Genomic DNA, 20,820 nt, shown 5'->3' on the forward strand with positions numbered 1-20,820 from the left:
TCTATTCTGGTCTCACACAAACCCCCATGGCACAGTTCTGCTCTGTGGCCCAATGCTGACTCGGCTTGGCAGCAATGGGTTTGGGCTTTTTTTTTGAGGGGGGGCGGGTTGTTTTGGGGGAATCCTAGTTCCTTCAGCTCTTTCTTTGAAAACAAACGATAGGCGATAGGCAGAGTTAGAGTCCTGAAATGCAGCCCCATCTCCTGTGTCGCTGGAGGGGCCCCTTCTGCAGTTGTTGATAGGTTTCCCTCTGAAACAGGGGCCTCTGGGGGGACTCCTCCTTGCTGGGTTTGGTGAGGGCAGCCACTTGGGCCCCTGCACCTTAGCCTAAGTCAGGCCACGGTTCTTCGGGGGTTCACAGCTAATGAACCCAGGTGCTACCTGTCCTGGGGCCCAGCCTGGAGTCTTGGTTTGTGGGGAAAACACCCCCCTGCTTTGGGGGCTCCATGCCAGCAGATTGTGGGGTGCAGCATCAGAATCAGGGGACATGGCAGCTCGGGGCCCAAGGGCCAGGAGGGAGGCCAGAGGCTCCCTGCCCAGGGCCGGCCAGTCCGGTTGGGAACTGGAGCTTCTCAGGGGACAGGCAGGGTCTGGAGGCCTCGAGGCTGGGCAGGGCTGTTGTGGTGACCTGGGGTGTGTCAGCAGGGTGTCACAGGCTGCTGAGTAGAGCTGGCAGCAATAGCTGCTCCGGACACCTGGACTCTTGGGAACAAAGTGTCTCACAGACACCCAGAACACAGGGAACAGACTGAGGAGGAAATCAGGGAGGGACACGGTGTGGACAGGAGCCAAGCTTGGGAAATACCCAGGAGAGGACGTGAAGAGAGGTGGCAGAAAGGGAGGTGACAGGCGTCACGGCAAAGGCCACTGCGAACAGGGCATTCCTAACCTTCCAGCGAGCCCAGGCCCTGGGTGCCTGAGTCAGGGGGCTCCTTGAGGAGCTTGTGCTGACCCCACGTCCCTTATCTCCTCCCTGGGCAGTCCGAGCCACCAGGGACAAAACAGCAATGAGCTGCTGACCCCACGGGCAGCGGCTCGAGCCCACTGGCATTCTGCTCCCATAACGACTTAAGAGTCGCGGCGGCTGCCTCAGGGAGCAGTTCCACCCCATCCTCCAGGGCCGCTGTGGGTTGGAATCAATTCGCCGGCACTGGGGTCGGTTGCGTTAGTCTGTTCGAAACTGTTCGCCGTATAAACGAATGGGGGAGGGGAGAGTGTTTTCTGGAAACGTCCATTTCTCTGGGGTCACCTGAATGCGCTTTGGTGTCCTAAGGCAGCCCCTGGGTCACGGTTAGCTGCAGGAGCAATCAGACAAGCCTGGCTCGGTCTGCAGGTTGAGATGCTGAGCGCACGTGACACTTCCCTTCAGGGACGTGACAAAGCAGGCATTTCCACAGGGACGGAGTTGAGCCTCTCGGGCAGCTAACTCAGGCCTCTGCTACAGGGCAGAGCTGGAATGAGGGCCGCGTGCAGGCTCCCTTCAGGGCAGGGCCTGGCCAGCTGGAGGCAAGTCACTTCCCAGGCACAGAGGGTGGCCCGGGGCAGCCCTCCCTCATCAATCCACCTCCTGTGGCCTCCACCTGGATTCCTGCCATGCCACGTCCACCTCCCCGCTCCAAGCTGACCAGTGGCCGCAAGCAAAGGGCTCTTTCAAAAGGGGATTGAAACCCACAGCCCCAACATGCTGGGGTTCAAAGGTGTCTTGGTTTTGTGGGGTGGAAAGAACAATATTCAAGGCTCTGACCGACACACAGGGAACTTCTGCAGCGGAACTTCTCTTTAGAGCTTTTGTCCCTCCACAGAGAGGAATGACTCCAAAGGCCTGCTGGCTGCCCTCAGCATGGTTTACATCACAGTCCCATCATCCACAGACCCCCTCCAGGGGCCAAAGATGCTCCAGGGAGCAGGAGCTGGGGAGGGGGCTGGGCGGAGATGTGGTTGAGAGAAATGTCATTCCAAGAAGCCTCCCCAGGGCTGCTTTCCTGAGTCTGTTTTACCTTGGGCTCCTTGCTGGAATGTCTGTTTGCTTGTTTTCTGGTTACTCCAGCTGGCTGTCGGCAGAAAGAGCACCGGCCCCGCCAGGTGGGTCATGGGTTGAATGGTGTGCCCCCTAACTATGTGTCAGTTTGCCTAGGTCACAGCTTTGCAATGATGTCATCATCTCCCAGGGTGAGCTCTCAGGCATTCAATCAACAGGAAGGGGACTCGGGTGGGATGAAGCATCCTATCATCTCCCAGGGTGAGCTCTCAGGCATTCAATCAACAGGAAGGGGACTCGGGTGGGATGAAGTATCCTTATTCTGGTCCCACTCCCGATCGGATGTAAGAGCAGCTCCCTGGGGAGTAGCCTGCACCACCTATTATCTAAGGAGAGGGAAAGACCTCATTCCTGCTGTAGAGAAGAGCCAGGAGCAAAGCATCCTTTGGACCCAGGGTCCCTGTGCTGGGAAGCTCCTAGGCCCAGCGGAAGATTGATGCAAAGACACACGCATATCCTCGAGGGATGCAGGCCTACAGATGTTGCAAGGAGACCAGGACCTGCCCTCAGAGACAAAAGCCTTCCCGGAGAACTGGCACCCAAGTTAGGAGTGGGGCAAGGTCAGCAGTTTGAAATCACCAGCCGCTCCAAGAGATAAAGATGAGGCTTTCTACTCCTGTAAAGAGTTAACAGTCTTCGAAAGCCACAAGGGCAGTTCTCCTGTGCCCTGTAGGGTGGCTGTGAGCCGGCACCGGCTCAATGGCAGTGAGGGAGAGAACCCATGTTGGCTAAAGCCACTCGTGTTTCTGCGACGGCCGCGCTAGATAGTGGTTCATACCACTTACCATCGAGTAAATGCTTATGTCCCGGTATGAGTGTACTCCAGCTGGGCCTCTGCGTTCCCAAGGGTGGGGCCACAGCCTCCAGTGTTTCAAAAAGTCAGGTCTTCACCAGCTCTGTTCCAGAATGTCAGGCTGCCATTAACCAGTGCCAGTGTAATGGGGCCAAGAGCTGGGGCAGCAGAACGGGTGGCGAAGGCTGCCATCTCCAAGTGGCAGAAGACCTGGGCTGCAGGGGCTGAGGGGATACGGTTGCCACCCAGTTGGAGGAGAATGGGGTTGCCCCGAAGCTGAGGGAGCATAGTTGCCCTCTCAGTGGGCCTAGAAGGTAGAGCTGAAGCCCAGAACTAAGGGACCTCTCCTCAGGCCTCTGCTCAGACATGGAGACTTTGAAGGAACACTGGACCTCAAACTCACGGCCAATGGAGTCCATTCCCATTCAAACAACCCTGTGACCAGGGTAGGACTGTCCCCTTTGAATTTGGGGCTGGAACTCTCTTTGGAAGCACTAAGCTTCGAATTACTGACCTTGTGGTTGCCAACCAACACATAATCATATGCCACCCAGGCTCCTGCACTATGCTTACAGATGTTGTAAGGAGACAAGGACCTTCCCCCAGAACCAAAAGAGAGAGAAAGCCTGACTCCCAAACTGAGAGAAAATGTTTATTTGCTGAAGCTGCCCACCTGCGGAATTCCGGTTAGAGCAGCACTTAGGACAGGAGGCTTACAGCACTGGCCAGAGAGTCAATTCCAACTCATAACCTCATGTCTGTCCTGTGAGAACGGTATGTACTCCCCCGGGGGTTCCAAGGGCTGTGCTCTTTCAGAACTAAGATAACCTCTGGGCATACTCACACCGCCCAACTTTCCGTTAGCAGTCTTAGGGTTTTAACAGCTGGCACATGCTGGCTGCCGACTGCAGAGGCTGTTCAAAAACTACCCCAGCCCTTCCTTATAAATGGGGTTAGCCTGACCAGAGGGTGCCCTGGGCTGGTTTTCCACAGACGGTTTGCCTTCGCCCATCATTGTGGATAAGCCAGCCTGGCTTTTGCTTGGCTGACAGGTGATGGCCTCAGGCCCCCTATGCTGCCACCAGTGGCAAGTATGGGCATGCCCAGCCCTGACCATCTGCTCTCACTAAATACGGGGACCAGGACTTTGCTCCCTCCACTACTAATCACCAGAAGGCTGGATGGGCTCCTGGTGGGGCCATGCTCTAAAACTGGGCTCTAGCACCCCAAATAAAATAACCAACCACCCAAACAGCTGCCATTTGCCCCAAATCAGCTTAGATAAGAGCTGAGCACCTAGGGCTGTCTTGGCTGTAATTATAATGGAAGGAGTCTGGTGGCACAGTGACTAACTGCTTGGCTGCTAACCACAAAGTCTGCGGTTTGAACCCACCAAACGGTTCATCAGGAGAACGTTGTGGCATTCCGCTTCTGTAAAGATTACAGGCTCGGAAACACTCTGGGGCAGTGCCACTCTGTTCTACGAGGTCACGATGAGTCTGAATTGACTTCATAGCAAAGGGTTAAAAAAAAAAAACCCAAACTTTACAGCATCAGATCGCCAGGCCTTTCTTCCACAGGGTAGCTGGGGGAGTTTGTTACCATCCACCTTTAAGTTGGCACCCGAGTAGCAACGGTTGGCATCACCTGGGGCTAATTCCAGCCCAAACACTGAAGGGAGCATCGCCTAGGCCCCGCAGTTCCTACGCCCACCTGTCCGAGTGCCAGGACACGGGGACCGCCTCCCCCAGGTGTGTGCAGATACAGCCCCTTCCTCCTGTTGAAGGACCCTGCAACACGGTGGCGGGAGGGGACGGGTCCCCCTGCCCCGTCGTGACGCCCCCCCTGTCTTAGCGGGCCGAAGCGTTCGATCCCCGCTGCAGGGGCTGCACTCACCTGGCCAGCACCCGCCGGCCCCTGCAGACCAGCGCAGGGTCCCAGCCTGCTCCCCGGCGGCGGCCGGGCCCTCCCACAGGCGGGCGGAGGGCGGACGGGCCCGCGACCATTGGCTAGCCTCTCGTGACGTCAGAGAGAGATGGCGCGCGATTGGCCGCGAGGCGTTGCGGCCCGGGCCGGCCTGGGGTCGCGGCGAGGTCGCGCGGCCGCCCACTTCCGGCGTCGCTCAGCGGCTTCCTGGGCGCGGGCGCAGCGCGGGAGGCACGCGGCGGGGACCCATAGCGGGTGTCCCGGTGGCTTCCGTCCCTCGGCGGCGGGGCTTGAAGCGTGAGCCCTGGGGAGGACGTCGCTTGCACGGGCGGCGTCTTGGGGGAATACGCCGTGGGAGCTTGGTGAAAGGTCGGAGCGGTAACGCTCGCGGTGTTGCGGCAGAAAAGCTAATTTTAAGTTCCTTTAAGGCGGGGTGGGGGGGCGCTGGAGGCTGCTGTGGAAAGGCCGTTGACTGGCAGTGGGGACGAGGCCCGCGGGCCGCGTGTGAGGAGTAGCCGGGATTGGAGACTGCGTGTCCCCCGGGCTGGGTAACCGCGAGGCTGCGCTCCGCCCCCCACCCCGGGAGGTGGGGAATCACGAGGTTGGGCCAGAGGGGGCCCCAGTTCCCCTTCCCCGGCGAGCGTGGTCGGAGCAGCTAGCCAGACCTAAGTGGGAAGCCGAAGAGCCAGGCGGCCCTGGGCGGCTTCTCCGAGTTTTAGCGGACCGGGAGCCCAGCGCGCAACTGCTGCCGCTGGAGGTGTGGGGAGAACCTGCCTGCAGCAGGAGGGCCAGCCCAGCCAAGGGCATGGTTCCCAGGTAAGGATGGAGGTACTGTTAGCAGAAGAGGGCCAGGTGGTGCAGTGGTTAATTGCTCAGTGCTAACCAAATGGTTAACAGTTCAAACCCAACAATTGCTCCAAAGGAGAACGATGTCTGCTTGTAAAGATTAAACCCCAAACCAAACTCACTGCCAAAGAGTAGGTTGGTTCCCAAGGCTGTAGGTCAGCGGTTTTCAACCTGCGGGTTGTGAGCCCTTCATGTGTCGCAACACATTATTTCAATCCGTCTCCAGATGGGTCCGCCCACATGCAGCTACGCCCACATACGAGTACCCGGCGTGAAGCCCGTTACCCATGCTACACCACACTTCAAGACAAAATTTCCTTGATTTGTCATTAGAAATAAATATTTCATAATATATAATTACATGCTGTTTTTGTGATTCATCACTGTGCTCTAATTATGTTCAATTTGTAACAATTAAAATACATCCTGCATGTCAGATATTGACAGGACGATTCATAACAGTAGCAAAATTACAGTTAGGAAGTAGCACTGAAAATAATTTTATGGTTGGGGGTCACCACAACATGAGGAACTGTATGAAAGGGTTGCAGTATTAGGAAGGTTGGGAACCACTGTTGTAGATCTTTAAGAGAACAAACAGCCTCTCTTTCTCCCTCAGAGTGGCTGGTGGGTTTGAACCTCTGACCTCGTGGTTGGCAGCCCAGTGCTTAACCACAGTGCCACTAGCTTTGGAAACACAGTAGGGCAGCTTTACTCCATTCTCCAGGGTCACTCTCAGGTGGAATTGACAACACACCACCACAGGATGAGGGGCTACCAGTCACAGCACCCTTAAATTGTGGGTCAGGAGAGGTGGGTGCTATTCTGCCTGTGACCCTGGAGCTGTGTGAACTTGGGCTTATGGGTGTTGAATTCAATGCCCTCCATGGGTGGGCCATGACCGTTCTAGTCACTACCCAGCATATCACCTTCAGCGCCATGTCTGTCACACATGCTCATCGCCTTCAGCGCTTTCTCAAACTGGTGTGATTTGGAGAAACGTGACAGGTCAGATCAGTTTTCCAGTCTCCACGGCTGGCTTTTTCCATTCTGCCTTCTCTCCTGTCCCTGCCTGCCTGGGAGATGTTGGGCAGATGCTGGCCTGTAGATCTCACCTGATCAACTGTGCTAAGGAATACAAACCTCCCTTGTGTGATTGCTCACACTACAGGCACGTCTTTTGTTTGGCCAGGAGCCCTGGGAACACTGGTTACATATCGGACTGCAAGGTCAGCGGTTGGAAACCACCAGCCGCTCCTCCGGAGAAAGATGAGGCTTTCCACTCCTGTAAAGAGTGATTGCTGGGTACCAGCCAGTCGACTGACCGGTAGCGACCCTGTGCACAGCAGGACGAGGCACTGCACGATCCTGTGCCATCCTCACAGTTGTTCTGAGGTCTGAACCCACTGATTCAGCCACAGTGTCAGTCCGTCTCTCCAGGGCCTTCCTCTTTTTCACTGCTCTTCCTCTTCACCAAACATGATGCCCTTCTCCAGGGACTGGTCTCTCCTCGCAATATGTCCAAAGTACGAGGGAGTACCCAAAAAAACCCGGAAAAAAATTCCACTGGGTGGAGCATCCCTAGTATGAATTTTTCCTGCTAGGCGAGCATCAAGCAACTCCCTCAGAGTTAGTGCACCCAGTGGCGTTGCCTGGGAAGGTTCTCTCTGGTCACAGTGAATTTTTTTCATAAAAGCAGTTTCATTTGAACGTCATTTTGTGCTGGCTGGTTTAAGAGAACAGTGTGGCTATGAAATTGCGTTTCCTGCTTGGAAAAAATGCCACAGAAACTTGTGATGTTGGAACACAACTTACAAGGACAGCATTATGGAAACACTCAATGTGTATGAGGGGTTTTCTCGTTTCAAAAAGGTGAACTGTCGATTGATGTCAAACCTCATTCTGGACCGGCTGTGCTACTTTGAGGGGCACATCTTTGAGCAGGGCACTACTACCAACCCCACCAGCACGTGCCCGCTCTGCACCCTCAGCCATGCAGGAGCCCTGAAGCTTCGAGCACGGCTGGCGTTGGGAGGAGGGCGCGTGAGCGGCAGTGCTTTGCTCGTCAGCCATAGGGAGGCTATGGACTGGAACTACTCCACAGCACAGTGTTTGGGAAGCAGCCCTGCTTGCATAGTGGTTAACCACTCAATGTTAACCAAGAGGTCAGCAGTTCAAACCCACCATCCACTGGTGGAGAAAAGCTGTGGCAGTCTGCTCCTGTAATGATCACTGCCCTGGGGATGTCGTGTGGCCGGCAGGGAGGGGGGAGTAAGGCCAGCAGGAGGCTGGGCTGGTGGGCGCACTGGTTGCAGGAGAGTCGGCCCTTCCCTCTGGCCTTCGCTCCCCAGTCACTCCTTCACTCCCACCCACAACTCTGCTCTCCACCAACTCTCCACTACTAGCTCCGGCCCCCTGTTCAGACCTCTCGCCTCCCAATGCCCCACACGCCCACCCCCCTTCCTCCTGCCCCTTTCTCATCTTGGTCAGCCTGCCAGACTCTTATCAAAGGGGTCAAAGGTCAGCTTGTGGTGGACCGAGTGGCAGGAGGCCTGGGCTGCCCCACCCTCAGACTTTGTACCTTTTCCAGCCTCCCCTCACCTGGCTCTGCTTGTTTCCTCATCTGTCTCCGTGATCGCACCTGCGACATCTTTCAGAGGGTGACTTCCTTGATGGCTGCCCCGGACTTGCTCCTCAGTCACAACCGAAGGATGGACGTTGACTGATCCCCAGCGCACTGGCTGGTCTTGCAGTGGAAACCATCAGAAGAGTCTGAGAAAGGAAGACGTTTGTAGCAGGGGACCGGTCACACCTATCTCCTCTCCCCACCTCACTCTCGACCTCCACGTGCACACGCCTGGCCACCCTGGCCTTCTCTTAGTCCCCCAATGAGGAGGTTTTCCTGTGCTAGATTGGGATGGTCAGGCCCTTCCTGGCAGCTCTGAGGGCATGTGGATTTGTCATCCATTGGGGTCACTAGTGAGGTTCCAGACTCGCCCAAACTCCCAACTCCCTCCCCTCGAGTCAGTGCTGACTCATAGCAACAAAACCCAGTCTTTCCCTCATGGAGCTGCTGGTGGTCTTGCACTGCTGCTGATTGTGAAGCCAAACACTTAACCACTACGCCACCGGGGCTCCTCGCCTCGTGCGGCTGTAACAAATCGTCACGAGTGGATGGTTTTGACAAGCAAATTTACTTGCTTAGTTCAGGGGGCGAGAAGTCCAGGGACGACTCTCTGGCTTCACAGGAAGGTCCCGCGGCACGTGTAGGCCAGGCATTCCTTGGACATCTCCCTGTGTCTTGGCAGCCGTCTTTCCTGGGGCTCGGTGGTTCCCAGTGGAGAGAATCTCAAAAGATGGGCTCAAGATACAGCCTAATCATGTAGATTATGTCCTGCCTCATTAGCATGACTGGCTCCGCTCCGGCCTCATGAACATCACTGAGGTGAGGATTTATAATACTAAGTGGAGGACGATTATATCAGAGGGCAACTCCATCACACGGCAACTCAAGGCCCAGCCACATTAGCAGACGTTTTGGAGAGACACGTCCCAATCTGTCACACATTGTTCTAGTTCTCTTTTCTCTGAAAGCTGTGATTCATCTAGTCACCTTATCACAAGTGGCCCATGGTATTTTTCTTGCTCTAAATTTGGCCAACAACCATCTCCCCTCTGTCCAGCCAGTGAGTCAGGCGGTCAGCATTGAGTTGGGCGCTCCCCAAGGCGGGATTCTTGGCAGTCTTCAGCTCCCTTGGGTCAGCACTCTGGGTACCAGTGAGGCAGCCCTCAGCCCCACCTCTCCCCACTTGCTAGTTGAACCAACCCCAGCTCTGTCCCGCACAAGGTGCTAAGTAAAGCAGCTACAATGTCATGCTTCCCCCACATGTGGCTGAAGAAGCCTGGCAGGAGCTGCCCATGGAAGCTTATGTGTGCCCAGTCCCTCGTAGCTAAAGGTGCCCTGCACGAGGAAGTGTGTTTTCTTTCAAAGAGAAAGAAACAAAACATCCTCGAAACTGCAAATCTCTGAAACCCAAAGAACAAACGGTGGACCACACCTAGAAGTCAGCGACAGCCCCCAGGCCTGAGAAATGGAGCCCTAGTGGGGAGTGGGTTACCGCAAGGTCGGCAGTTCAAACTCCAGATGCTCAGAGGGCTTCCTGGGCCTGTCAACACCGATAGCCATGGGAACCCACAAGGACACTGCTACCCTGACCGGTTACGGTGTACAAGTCTGAATCTTCCTGGCAGGTGGTTTGGTTATTTTGGTTTTATGCCTGAGAAATCTTAGCCCCCATCTGGTCCTGGAGATCAAGCAAGTGTGACAGCCAGGTGTTCATCAGACAGGTGTTTGCTGCCGGGTTCCGTGCTAGCATTAACAAACCCTGGTGGCGCAGTGATTAAGCTGGCAGCCACAAGGCTGGCGGTTGGAGCCCCCTTGCTGCTACTCGGGAGAAAGACGAGGCGGTCTGTTGGAGTGAAGACTTGCAGTGCTGGGAACTCCTAGGGCCAGTTCTGCCCGGTCCTGCAGGGTATCTATGAGCCGGAATGGACTTCACAGCAGGTCACAGTATGCCTTTGTTAGAGCTGCCTGCGTGTGGCCTTTCTGTCAGAGCAGCGCTGGAGACCAGAGGCAGACAGGTGGTGCCCCCACCCAACAGACAAGAGGACCGCCTTGGAGTCCCACCTCCTACACCTTGGGTCTGAAGCCAAGGAATAGGATTTTTGAAAAAAGATTTTTCTTTGTGAATTGGGCCTCATCAGTGAAAAGAAAAAACCAAACTCAGTGCTATAGAATCGATTCCAACTGGTAATGACCCAGGAGGGCAGGGAGCACCGCCCTGTGAGTTCCCGAGAGGAAACTCTTCAAGGGAGTAGAAAGCCCAGGGGCTGGCTTCCCCCACAGATGGCGCCCATTGCACCGCAGTAGGAAAAGAATGCTTTTTGAGTTATACCCTCTGTAACAATTGTACGGACCCGCTGGACGGTACAGGGAGTCTGGGAAATTGTGAAGTGGGGATCCGGTTGGGGGATTAGCAGATACGTAGGAATAAGAATAGTATAATATTTTAAAGAGGATGGTGGGGCAAGACGGGAGTAACCCTGAGACGCTATTACTTTCACACATTTACTGAAGAGACAAAAGGTAGCAGCAATGAATAAAAAGATGCAAGGTTTTCTACAAGTGGTGAAAAAGTATAATCCATGGTTCCCAGAAAAAGGAACTTTAGCTCTAGGAACTTGGGAGAAATCTTTCTGTATCCCACAGTAATGACCCAATAGGGCAGGGTAGCACTGCCCCTGTGGGTTTCCGAGACTGTAACTCCATGGGAGTAGAAAGCCTTGTCTTTCTCCCCGCCCCCACCCTCCAGAGCAGCTGGTGGTTTCAAACTGCTGACGACCTTGCAGTTAGCAGGCCAGCACAGAACCACTAGACCAGGTCTGCTTCCCTATCAGTGTAGGCAGGCCCTACAACAGGTCACTGGTGGATGGCACAAAGAGCAGCAGACTGATTGATGGCAGTGGAGGCAGCTGGGTGTCCAAGCCTCGGAACACCCAGGATTGCCGACTAAGAGAAACTGAACTAGACAAGAAGGGAGCCCCTTCCCCTAGAGCCAGACTCTGAATCCCAACTTCTGGCTTCAAAGCTCTGAAACATAAGCTGCTGCTCTTTAAAGCCACCGCCCTGTGGTGTGATGGTTAGCGTTTATGTCAACTGGACACTCCTGGGTGGAGGCAAGGTGGAGTCCAACCCATCAGTCAGGTTGCAGCCTGATGACACCACCTTGTGGGTGTGGCCTTTTGTTGAAGACAGCCAGAGTGAAGGCACTCTTGCCCCCTTCTGGATCTGGATCCTGCATCTGGTCCATCCAGAAGCCGGCGACAAAATGTGAGACCCTCTGATTCATTTGCCTCTGCAACCACCAGCCTGCAGCCCTCCTCCATCCTCCTGTTGATCTGCTTCCCCAGCTACAGGAGTCAGGAGAAGCCTCGGCTGACCATCGACCCTGTCTACCACTGTGGAAGTCCTCTCTTTCTCATTAAACTTTGTCTTAATGGGTCCCAAAACAATGTGAGATTTTTGGTCAAGTTTTCTAATTTAAAAAATCTAGTAATATAAAACTACCACACACAAAAGAAGCGGGGTCCACAGAACATTGCTTTCCCTCAGACAGCTTTACGATGCACTGTCACAAACCAGTCTTCTGCTATGAAACGGAAATGGCCAGTCGGGACAAGCTGCTCTGAGGCTGTTCTTCCCCCGCTGATGAAGGCTGGGTGGCAGGTGTCACGGGCAATACTCTTAGCCTTCTGAGCAGACTTGGTAGCTTTTCCAGTAGGGGAGCCATTTGTTTCCTGATGGAAATCTCTCCACCTGTGCACACGCCCAGGCACACACACGTCGCTCGTTTTGCTTCTCTAGAGAACCCAGCCTAACACGCAGAGGCAGTGCCTGACCAAGACCCCCAGGAGATTTGTGCCAGTCCTCTGGCAAGGCTGGCTCAGGGCAGCGAGGGCATGGCCCACCAGAGGGCCTCTGTTCACTTGCCTGTTTGGGAGCTGTGGTTTTCCACTGGGGTCATTGTGTTGCCCGACCCCCTTCCCCATGCAATGAATTCCTTTGCTCAGCTTTTTGCCCAAGCAGTTCCGAACCCCTGCCCTAGGTTTCCACCCCAGGGAGAGTGACTGTTGTTCAGGTTGATTGGCTTTCCTGCAAGCCTGTCAGCAGCTTAATGGTTGGATGCTTTTGAGTGGCCCCTGGCCTGCAGCCTGCTTTGTGATTGGTCAGTTTTAAGCACCTGGTAGGGATCGGCCCCCCAGTTGACATGTGGTTTCGAGTTGGGCTGCCATCTGCAAGGTGGACACTTTGAAACCACCAGACAGCTCCTCCGGAGAAAGAGGGGGCTTTCTACTCTTGTGAACGGTGGCCGTCTTGGAAGCTCACAGTGCACAGGGCACTTCTACCCTGCTCTGTAGGGTCATGATGAGCCATTATTGACTGGATGGATGGCAGTGAGACTGTTTTGGAGGGATTGGCCGATAATCTTATACAAATAAGTGGTATGGTCTACCAAGAGGGGATTGGCCAGTGTGTCTCCCCTACAACACCCCCCCCCCCCCCCCCCCGCCACTGCTGTCCTTGATTTGACTGGGAATGTGCTCATATATGCAGCCAACCACAAAGAAGGTGGCACAAGAGAAACACAGGAGAGATGAGATGCAGTAGAGAGAGCATGAGCCCCCCCAAAGGAGAGGGACCCCTTAAAGGACAGTCCCACAGAGATGATGGGAGGCCCAGGAGGGTCCCTGTGCAGACCCAGTGCCTCCAGACCAGGGAGAGGCCCTGCGGCTGAGTTGGTGGCGATGGCAAAATCCACTGCAGGGATGCAGCTGTGAGAGCCCAAGGAAGCTGCCAAGCTGGCTGCAAACTGGGCCAGACGCAGCAGAGGCTGAGGGCAGGGAGGCCCAGCACTGGGGGGAGGCTGAGAGAGCCGTCCTGCACTGAACAAGAAAGGGGCGAGGCTCCACTTCAGGGGAGCTCTCTAGACCTTGCCTTGTGTGCCACCTGGCCCTGATCCAAGTTGTCATCTCTTGATCCCAGTCCCAAGGCGGGGGGACACTGTTATTTCCTTCATAAAACCACGCCACTGTCAGCATGGTCCCAGAGGGCCACCACCACTGACAGTTGAACCCAGAAGCGAGGTAGTATTGCCACGGGAGGGCGGAAGGGCTGGTGTCAGAATCCGTAAATAAACAAACATTGGAGTTGGGGTGCTCCGCGCACAATCTGATGTCTGAGGAAAGCAGCGGCAGTGCTGATGGGGGCTCTCGCCGTGCCCTGTGCAGTTACATTCCGGTGCTGCGACCGGCCCCACCTTCATGGGAGAAAGAAGGGGCAGTAAAGACTGAAAACCAACCAACCCAAACCATGGAATCCCTGTTGGCCCAAAGTGACCCTCTAGGTCAGGGCAGAATTGCCCTGTGGGTTCCCAGGGCTGTAATCATGATGGGAGCAGTCTCCTCTTTTCCCATGGGACAGCTGCTGGTTTCAAACAGTCGACCTTGTAGTTAGCAGCCCAAGTTATAACCCACGACGTGCCACCAGGCCTCCTTTCAGTAAAGGTTTACAGCCTATGACACCTCTACCCCCCATCCCACCCCGCCCCAGGGCAGCTCTGCTCTGTGCCATGAGGCTGCCAGGAGAGTGGACCGGGCAGCAGTGAGTGTGGTGGGCAGATGGAAGCCTGTGGAGGTGGCCCTGTTTGGAAACGGCTTATGTGAATGAGACCACGCCGGAGTTGGGTGGGTTCTAACCCTAGTCACTTATAAGTGACAAGGGAAGAAAAAAAAAAGCAGATTAGACACAGGTGGGGCACATGCTGGAGACGACCAGGGAACTCCCAGGACGACCAACAAGGAAGGCTCGCCACCTGCAGAGCTGAGAAAACAAGCTCCGTCTTGGTGGCATAGTGGTCACCTGTTGGGGCTGCGATCTGACAGGTCAGCAGTTTAACACCACCAGCTGCGCTGTGGGAGAAAGAGCATTCTACTCCCATGAACAGTGCTGTGGGGTCTCTGAATCAGCATTGACTCCTTGGAAGAGGAGCTCTGGTGGCATAGCAGTTATGTGTTGGACTGCTAACCAGAAGGACAACAGTTTAATGCCACTGGCTGACCCGTGGGAGAAAGGCAAGGCTTTCTACTCCCATCATGAGTGACAGTCTCGGAAACCCACAGCACAGGCGCAGGTCCTCCCTGCCCTACAGGGTGGCTGCGAGCTGGGATTGACTCGATGGCAGGGAGCTGGGTGGTGGTGGCGGTGGTGGGCTGGTTTGTCGGTGTGGTTTTCTAAGTCCATAGAAACCACCCCTGTGGTATTTCTGTTGGTTTCAGCAAGCGGAGATGACCCAGCCCCAAATGACCACGGTTGAGCCCCGTGTTAGAATGAGGATGGATTGGCATGGTGCTGGTTAAATTCCCGAGGTAGACTGAGGTCTGCTGACATGCCGACAAGAGGGACCCAGCTAGGGGGGCTCACGGGATGGCGGCAGCGACTGACAAACCGAGGGGAGTGCCGGGCTCCCTAGTAACAAGCAGCTGTGAAGGAGCTCCCTCCCACCCTGCTGAGTGGATCTTTGCAAAGAAGATCCATCCCGAGGACACGAAGCCTATGATCCCACCGAGTTCTGCAGCCCACCCATCCTCGTGCCTGCTAGGTTGAGTGTGCAAACGCCCCGGGGAAGGCTCCAACTATCACCATTTTACAGATAAGGAAGCTGAGTCACAGATGGGGGCTCACGTTCAAAGATCAAGGAAGCAAGGACTTTGAAACCAGGCAGCCTGATCTGGGAGTCTGAGTGCGGAACCAGAAAGTTGGGGCAGGGGTGTGGGTGTGGGCAGTTGTCCCAAATCCCACGGGTCTGAAAACAATGCAGCTGAAGTGGTGCTTAATGGCACATGTCAAGTGAGAGGTTCGAATTTAGAGGAAGGAGCTTGGAGGAGTGGGGGGTGGAGGTGGGCTTAGAAGCTGACCTGTATGGGGCACAGAGCTCGCATGTGACCTTGAAGGATCTTTTGCTTTGGGGGCCAGGGAGAGCCCTAGGAAGTCGTTAAGTAGAGAGAGCTATTCAGCACAGCTAGGTCAGTTGCCTCCTCGGGACGGTTCCTCAGTTGGGGGTTAGGGGTAGAGCACACAGCGAGCCCCAGTCGGGGGACCCCATAGGAGCCTGGGGAGGAAAGGAGGTGGTGCAGACTGCGGGTTTGGAAAGATGTCAGGCTACTGGCTCCTGCCCGCGGGGACAATAGTCCCTTCCGAGGGCTTTCCTGAGTTGGACTAAAGAGGACCGGGCGATACATCATGCAGAGCACCAAAGGACAAACTAGGATGCGAGAAGATCCAGTCCAGCAGCAGGTCAGCTCTCACCCCGGCGCACACAGCCCTCAGGCAGGTGGTATGGAGTTAGAGACAGCACCATGTCCCACACCTGTTAGCAGTTTTCAAATGTTTGTTTATTTCTATTTACATCCATAGCCAAACCCCTCAGCTAGAACGGCCAGTGGCATTGGTTCCGTCCTCCAAGTTGTTTCAGCGTTCTCATTGTCTGCGTTTCTGGTTGTTCCGTATCCATCGGCTTCATCCGTCGGCCCCCTGACCTAACCGCTTTACGCAGATTCACGTAGCTGCTGCTCCTTTGGGTCTGTGTGCTTTTCTTTAACGTAAAGAAACACAATAATCAAGGGTGACCGGCTATACTTTTTAGGCTGAACTGTGTTACTGAGTTTAAAGGAGATGTCGGGATAGTTTCCTTTCACGGTTTGAAGAGCAACGGGACATAGTCTCAGGGACCCTTCCAGCCTCAGGTCCATCAGTCTGGATGGATGGATGGATTGTGATAAGAGCTGTATAGCCCCCAATAAAATGATTAGAAAAAAGAGTGAGAAGATCTGTCTCACATTCTTCCAGTGCTCAGTGGTGGTAGCCAGGCACCATGTCTCCAGGTGTGTGGAGACACTTGGTTCTCCAGTCTCGTTCCTTCTCATAGGTTTCCTTCTTTCCCCTGGGTTCTAGATGGTTAACAACCAGTCGTTGAATCTCAGGTGGCCACTCATAAACTTTTAAGATCCCAGATACCGCTCACCATAGTGGGACCTGTTAGGATTTCTGACCTGTTAACATAGCAACTAGAATCAAGTATCATTTTACCCAGTGTGCTGGGCTGGGAGCCCTGGTGGTGTAGTGGTGACAAGTTGGGCTGCTAATCATAAGGTTGGCAGGTTGAAACCACCAGCATCTCTGTGGGAGGCAGCCAGGGCTCTCTGCTCCACACAGTCACAGCCTCAGGAACTCACAGGGCAGCTCTGCCCTGTCCTACAGGGTCGCTGTGAGTCCACACCATCTCAATTGCAGTGGGGTTTTTGTTTCTTTTTTATACTAGATTGAATAATGTCTTCTTAAAAACCCATGTCCAACTAGAACCTCAGAATGTGACTGCAAGGCAGTGCGTTGTTTTATTCTGGCCCTTTGAGCCATAGCCCATGTTACTTCCACCGAATGACTTCCCTTTGCTTCCTGTCGGGTCTGGTAAGATACTGTGGGGGACGATACTGATTGGGTTGTATCATTGAACTGTGACTGATTGTGAACAGGGATAATTGCTACTGCCATTCTGCAGGGTATGAAGAGTCCTCTTGGGAACAGGAGGGGTGGGGGGCATCTCAGTATCCGCAAAAGTAGAAGCCAGGAAGGGAGCACATCCTTTGGACCCCAAGATCCGTGCGTTTTGAGCCCCCTTGACCTGGGAGACCGCTGTGCCAGCAGAGAGCGGCGGAGGCCCAGCCAGGGCGGCGGCAGGAGCTGGGGCAGGAGGCAGAGCAGTGGACTGCCCAGCCCACAGAGCAAGTCAAGCACGTGGCTGGCTTGTAGAGTGGGTGCCTTGGGCACTCAGTTGGGGGATCTGGGTTTTGCTGCCCCACAGAGCTGGAGCGAGTGCCTTCGGGTTGCAGCTTACAGTGTCACGTGCCCTTTGGGCATTCATCGGTAGTCCTGTAGGAGCTCCGTAGCATTGCCAGAAGAGGCCAAAGGCCTGCCCCGTGTCCCGACTGAACAACTGCATCCTGAGCATTTTTCACCTGGATCGTCAGGCTAACCTCCAGCAGAACATTCTGAGCAGTGTCGCCTTTGAGCCATGCAGTCAACAGCTGAACAGCAGCAGCATTTCCCTCGGTGGTTTTGGTTTCGGCTGTTCCTGGGGCATCTGCGGTGCCGATTCAGAAAACTGCAGTGTCTAGACCGCATCGGCTCCAGTTTCTTAGGTATGGGGTTCCACGATACTTTCAGCTATCAAGTTACACTAATTTATTCATTTATCATCCTGGTTTTAAATATGGGAAGAATTCAGACTCACAAATTACAGGATAAGACAAAAAAAGGGTAAGAAATATTTGAAAAAGAATGAGCTATTAAGGGACTTCCAAGAGAAGCTGTGTTTGGACCCATGGTAGCTAGTTGATTACATATTGAGCTGCCAAGCATAAGGGCAGTGGTTCGAACCCACCAGTCTGTCTGTAGCCTTTAAAAGACTGAAAGGTTTGGGAATCCAAAGGGGCAGTTCTCTGTGCTCAAGAGTCACTGTGAGCTAGAATGGATTCGACGGCAGCAGGGTTCTTTCTCTCTGTGCTATGGGAGGCTGTGCCATAAGTAAAGAGACCACAAGTTAGATACTGCAGCGCCAGACCACAGCGTGAGAAGACTGGGAACTAAAACAAAATTGAAAAGGGAACATATATGGAAGGTGTGAGGGCAATTCAGTGTCAAAACTGGAAGCCTTCATAGCAAGTTCCGTAAGTATTTGGAAGACCTGAGTTTTCTGCTTCGCATTATCCAGTGAGCATTTCACAACACAGTTTAATAGACAGAGGTCCCTGGATAATTCACGTTAAATGTTTCAGAAGTGAAGTTGGCTCCAAGCTTTTTGATAAGAAAAGTTCTGACTTGCCCTTTGAGAGTTTCTGTGCACAGGTGGAGAAGTTGTGCTGTTTTATAACAAGACAGGCATATTTCATAAAGGAACTTGGACTCTGACAGACCCATTTTGGATCTCTACTTATTGTACAGAACTCATAGAGGTCCTATAGGGCAAATGGGAACTTCCGTGGATTTCCGAAGCTGTAAATATTAGGGAAGCAGAAGGTCTCATCTTTCTCTTGCAGAGTGGCTGGTGGGCTCGAACAGCTGACCCTGTGGCTAGCAGTCAAACACATCAGCCACTCTGCCATCAGGACTGCTCAGTCATTCTACCCAAACAAACCCACCTCACTGCCATCGAGGGGATTCTGACTCGGTGACCCCACAGCACAGAGTAGAACTGCCCCTGTGGGTTTCTGAGACTAATTCTTTTTTTCTTTCTTTTTTAAATAAATCATTTTATTGGGGGCTCTTACAGCTCTTATAACAATCCATACATCAATTGTATCAAGTGCATTTGTATATAGATTGACATCATTTTGAAAACATTTTCTTTCTGTTTGAGCCCTTGGTATCAGCTCTTCCCCATCCCCTCATAAACCCTTGATAAATTATCAGTTAGCATTTTCATATCTGATACTGTCCGTTTCTGTTGTTCCTGTTGTATTTTTTTCACCCTCGTTTCTGTTCTTCCCCCTTGGGGTGTGAGTGGGGTTTAATACATCACTCATTGCGATGGGTTGAGACTCTAATGCTCTATGAGAGTAAAAAGCTGCATATTTCTCCTTCAGAGTGACTGGTAGTTTTGAACTGCTAACCATGTGGTTAGTGGCCTAATGTGTAGCTCCTGTGCCACCGGCTGTCCATTGTTTGTATAGTAACTCTTGTTCCTGGCCCCTTTTAAGGGAACAAGTGGGAATTCTTCAGTTCTTGACACTGGTGAAGTGATACTTGGGGAAAATTCCAAGTTCATGTAATTTGTTCAAATATCTATATCTTTGGATCAAAGGACACCATGTGAAGTATCGCCTGACTTAACTATTCAGTCCAACATAACTAAAGAAAGTCCGCGGGCGCGTCCTCTATCGCAGGCTGGCTAACACTACAGTCAGATGCCCTGGTGTTTCGTATGGGCAAGCAGGGTGAAGAGTGGCATATAGCATACGTTCTCCTCCTCCAAAAACTAGATCTGACAGGGGAAGCCTCGTGTCACTTTTGGAACCAGCAGGTCAGACAGACCCAGAATCAAGTCTAACATCTGAGGCCCCACACCGTGTGTCGGCCAGGGCTGGCACCCGGCTGGGAAGCAGAGCGTGCTGTGTGGACAGAACAGGGACCTTAATTGGAAACGGGGGTCTTTGCAGAGGCAATGAGCTAAAGGTGAGGCCATCCTGAAGTAGAGGGAGCCCTGAACCCAGTGGCTGGTGCCCTCTTCAGAAGATCAGGCGAAGATGGAGTGATGAGGCCACAAGCCGAGGATCACGAGACACACACCACCACACACACACAAGCTGTGCGACAGGCATGGAAGGCTCTCACTCCGAGCCTCCAGCAGGAAGGAGCCCTGCTGTCACCTTCATGCCGTGACTTGGGTTTCCCGCTTCCAGCACTGAGAGAGGCTAGCCATCAGGTTTGGCATACCCAGCGTAGGGTCAGCCCTCCGTGAAAACAGGACCCCCTAGCCCAGGGCGTGGGCAGTGCCCTTTCCCACTGGGTGCCATCCACCAACCCCTGCTCTCTGGCATCCTAACACTCTCTTTGCATCCATCCCTGGGGGCACCTCTTCTGGCAGACAAGGAGAAAGGCATATCCCGCTTTCCTAGATCTGCGATAGCAGCCTGAGAGACCTGAGAGGGCGACAGCCCACACAGAGGGCTGGATGATTGCCCTCCGACAGATGCTTGGCTTGTGGCCCCGCCGGGAAGCGGGGAAGACGAGGGTTTCTACAGAGGGAGTCTGGGAAACCCACAGGGACAGACCTACCCTGTCCTGAAGGGTCGCTGGCAGTGAGCATGGTTTGTTAGTTCTTGGTCCCTCGTGAATGGGGCTCCTTACCTCACCTGCGCCCAGCGACACTTTCTAGGGCCACAGGGGAAAGGCTGAGCCAGGACTTGTCTTCAGTGCCTTGTTGCATTGTGTCTCAACGGGGCTTACCCTAAGGTCCCCACTTCTCACAAGTCACGGTATTGTCTCAAGGCATCCTTCAGCACTGGTATTAGGCAGTTTCCCTCCAGAATGTTCCACATCGCCCGGGACCCTCTTCCGCCCGCAGGACTCCAAGCTCAGAACTGAGAATCTTGGGGTTGGCGGGGATTGTGAGGCTGCATTCTGTCCCCTGAGGGGCCAGCTCCTGGCAGCCTCCCATGGCCGAGATGGCTCCTCGGGGGTGGCCTTCTCGCTCCATCCTGGTCCCTCACGCCACCCTCTGCCCATCTTCTGCTGGAGCACAAGAGGGCTTTGCCCAGCCCTGTCCTCGGGGCCTCTAAGCGTCTCACCAGGAACTACCCATGTCCACCGTGCAAGAAGCAGGTAAGGGCCCCCACGGGTACAGGTGGCACGAGTGGGACGGTGGACCCAATGGGAAGGGGACGATGGGTGAGGGGAAAGGAGAGGGGGCTGTGGTCAGAGGATGCCATATCAGTAAGGTGACCAGATTTGAACATTGGTAAAGCGGGACACCATTGACCGGGGGTGGGTGGGTGGGTGGTGTTCTTGATTAAAAATTTGGTCTATATGGAGCAACAAAAATTT

At 54.1% G+C, this 20,820-nt stretch overlaps 2 protein-coding genes across 2 annotated transcripts in view; one reads left to right on the top strand and one right to left on the bottom strand.

Moving 5' to 3' along the window:
* TECPR1 (tectonin beta-propeller repeat containing 1) overlaps positions 1 to 4,773 on the bottom strand; it is a 25,364-nt gene extending 20,591 nt beyond the window's left edge. Inside the window, exon 1 of the mRNA XM_004705918.2 lies at positions 4,728 to 4,773. The gene's annotated coding sequence lies outside the window, so the exon portion shown is untranslated. The remainder of the gene's footprint in view (positions 1 to 4,727) is intronic.
* Positions 4,774 to 20,576: 15,803 nt separating this feature from the next.
* The window catches only part of BRI3 (brain protein I3), a 19,388-nt gene continuing 19,144 nt past the window's right edge, over positions 20,577 to 20,820 (top strand). The window contains exon 1 of the mRNA XM_045284474.1: positions 20,577 to 20,598. Coding sequence (XP_045140409.1) covers positions 20,577 to 20,598 — 22 coding nt within the window. The remainder of the gene's footprint in view (positions 20,599 to 20,820) is intronic.

Source organism: Echinops telfairi, unplaced genomic scaffold (assembly GCF_000313985.2).
Source record: "Echinops telfairi isolate 266 unplaced genomic scaffold, ASM31398v2 ScPeMD7_5;HRSCAF=22, whole genome shotgun sequence".
Taxonomy (NCBI): domain Eukaryota; kingdom Metazoa; phylum Chordata; class Mammalia; order Afrosoricida; family Tenrecidae; genus Echinops; species Echinops telfairi.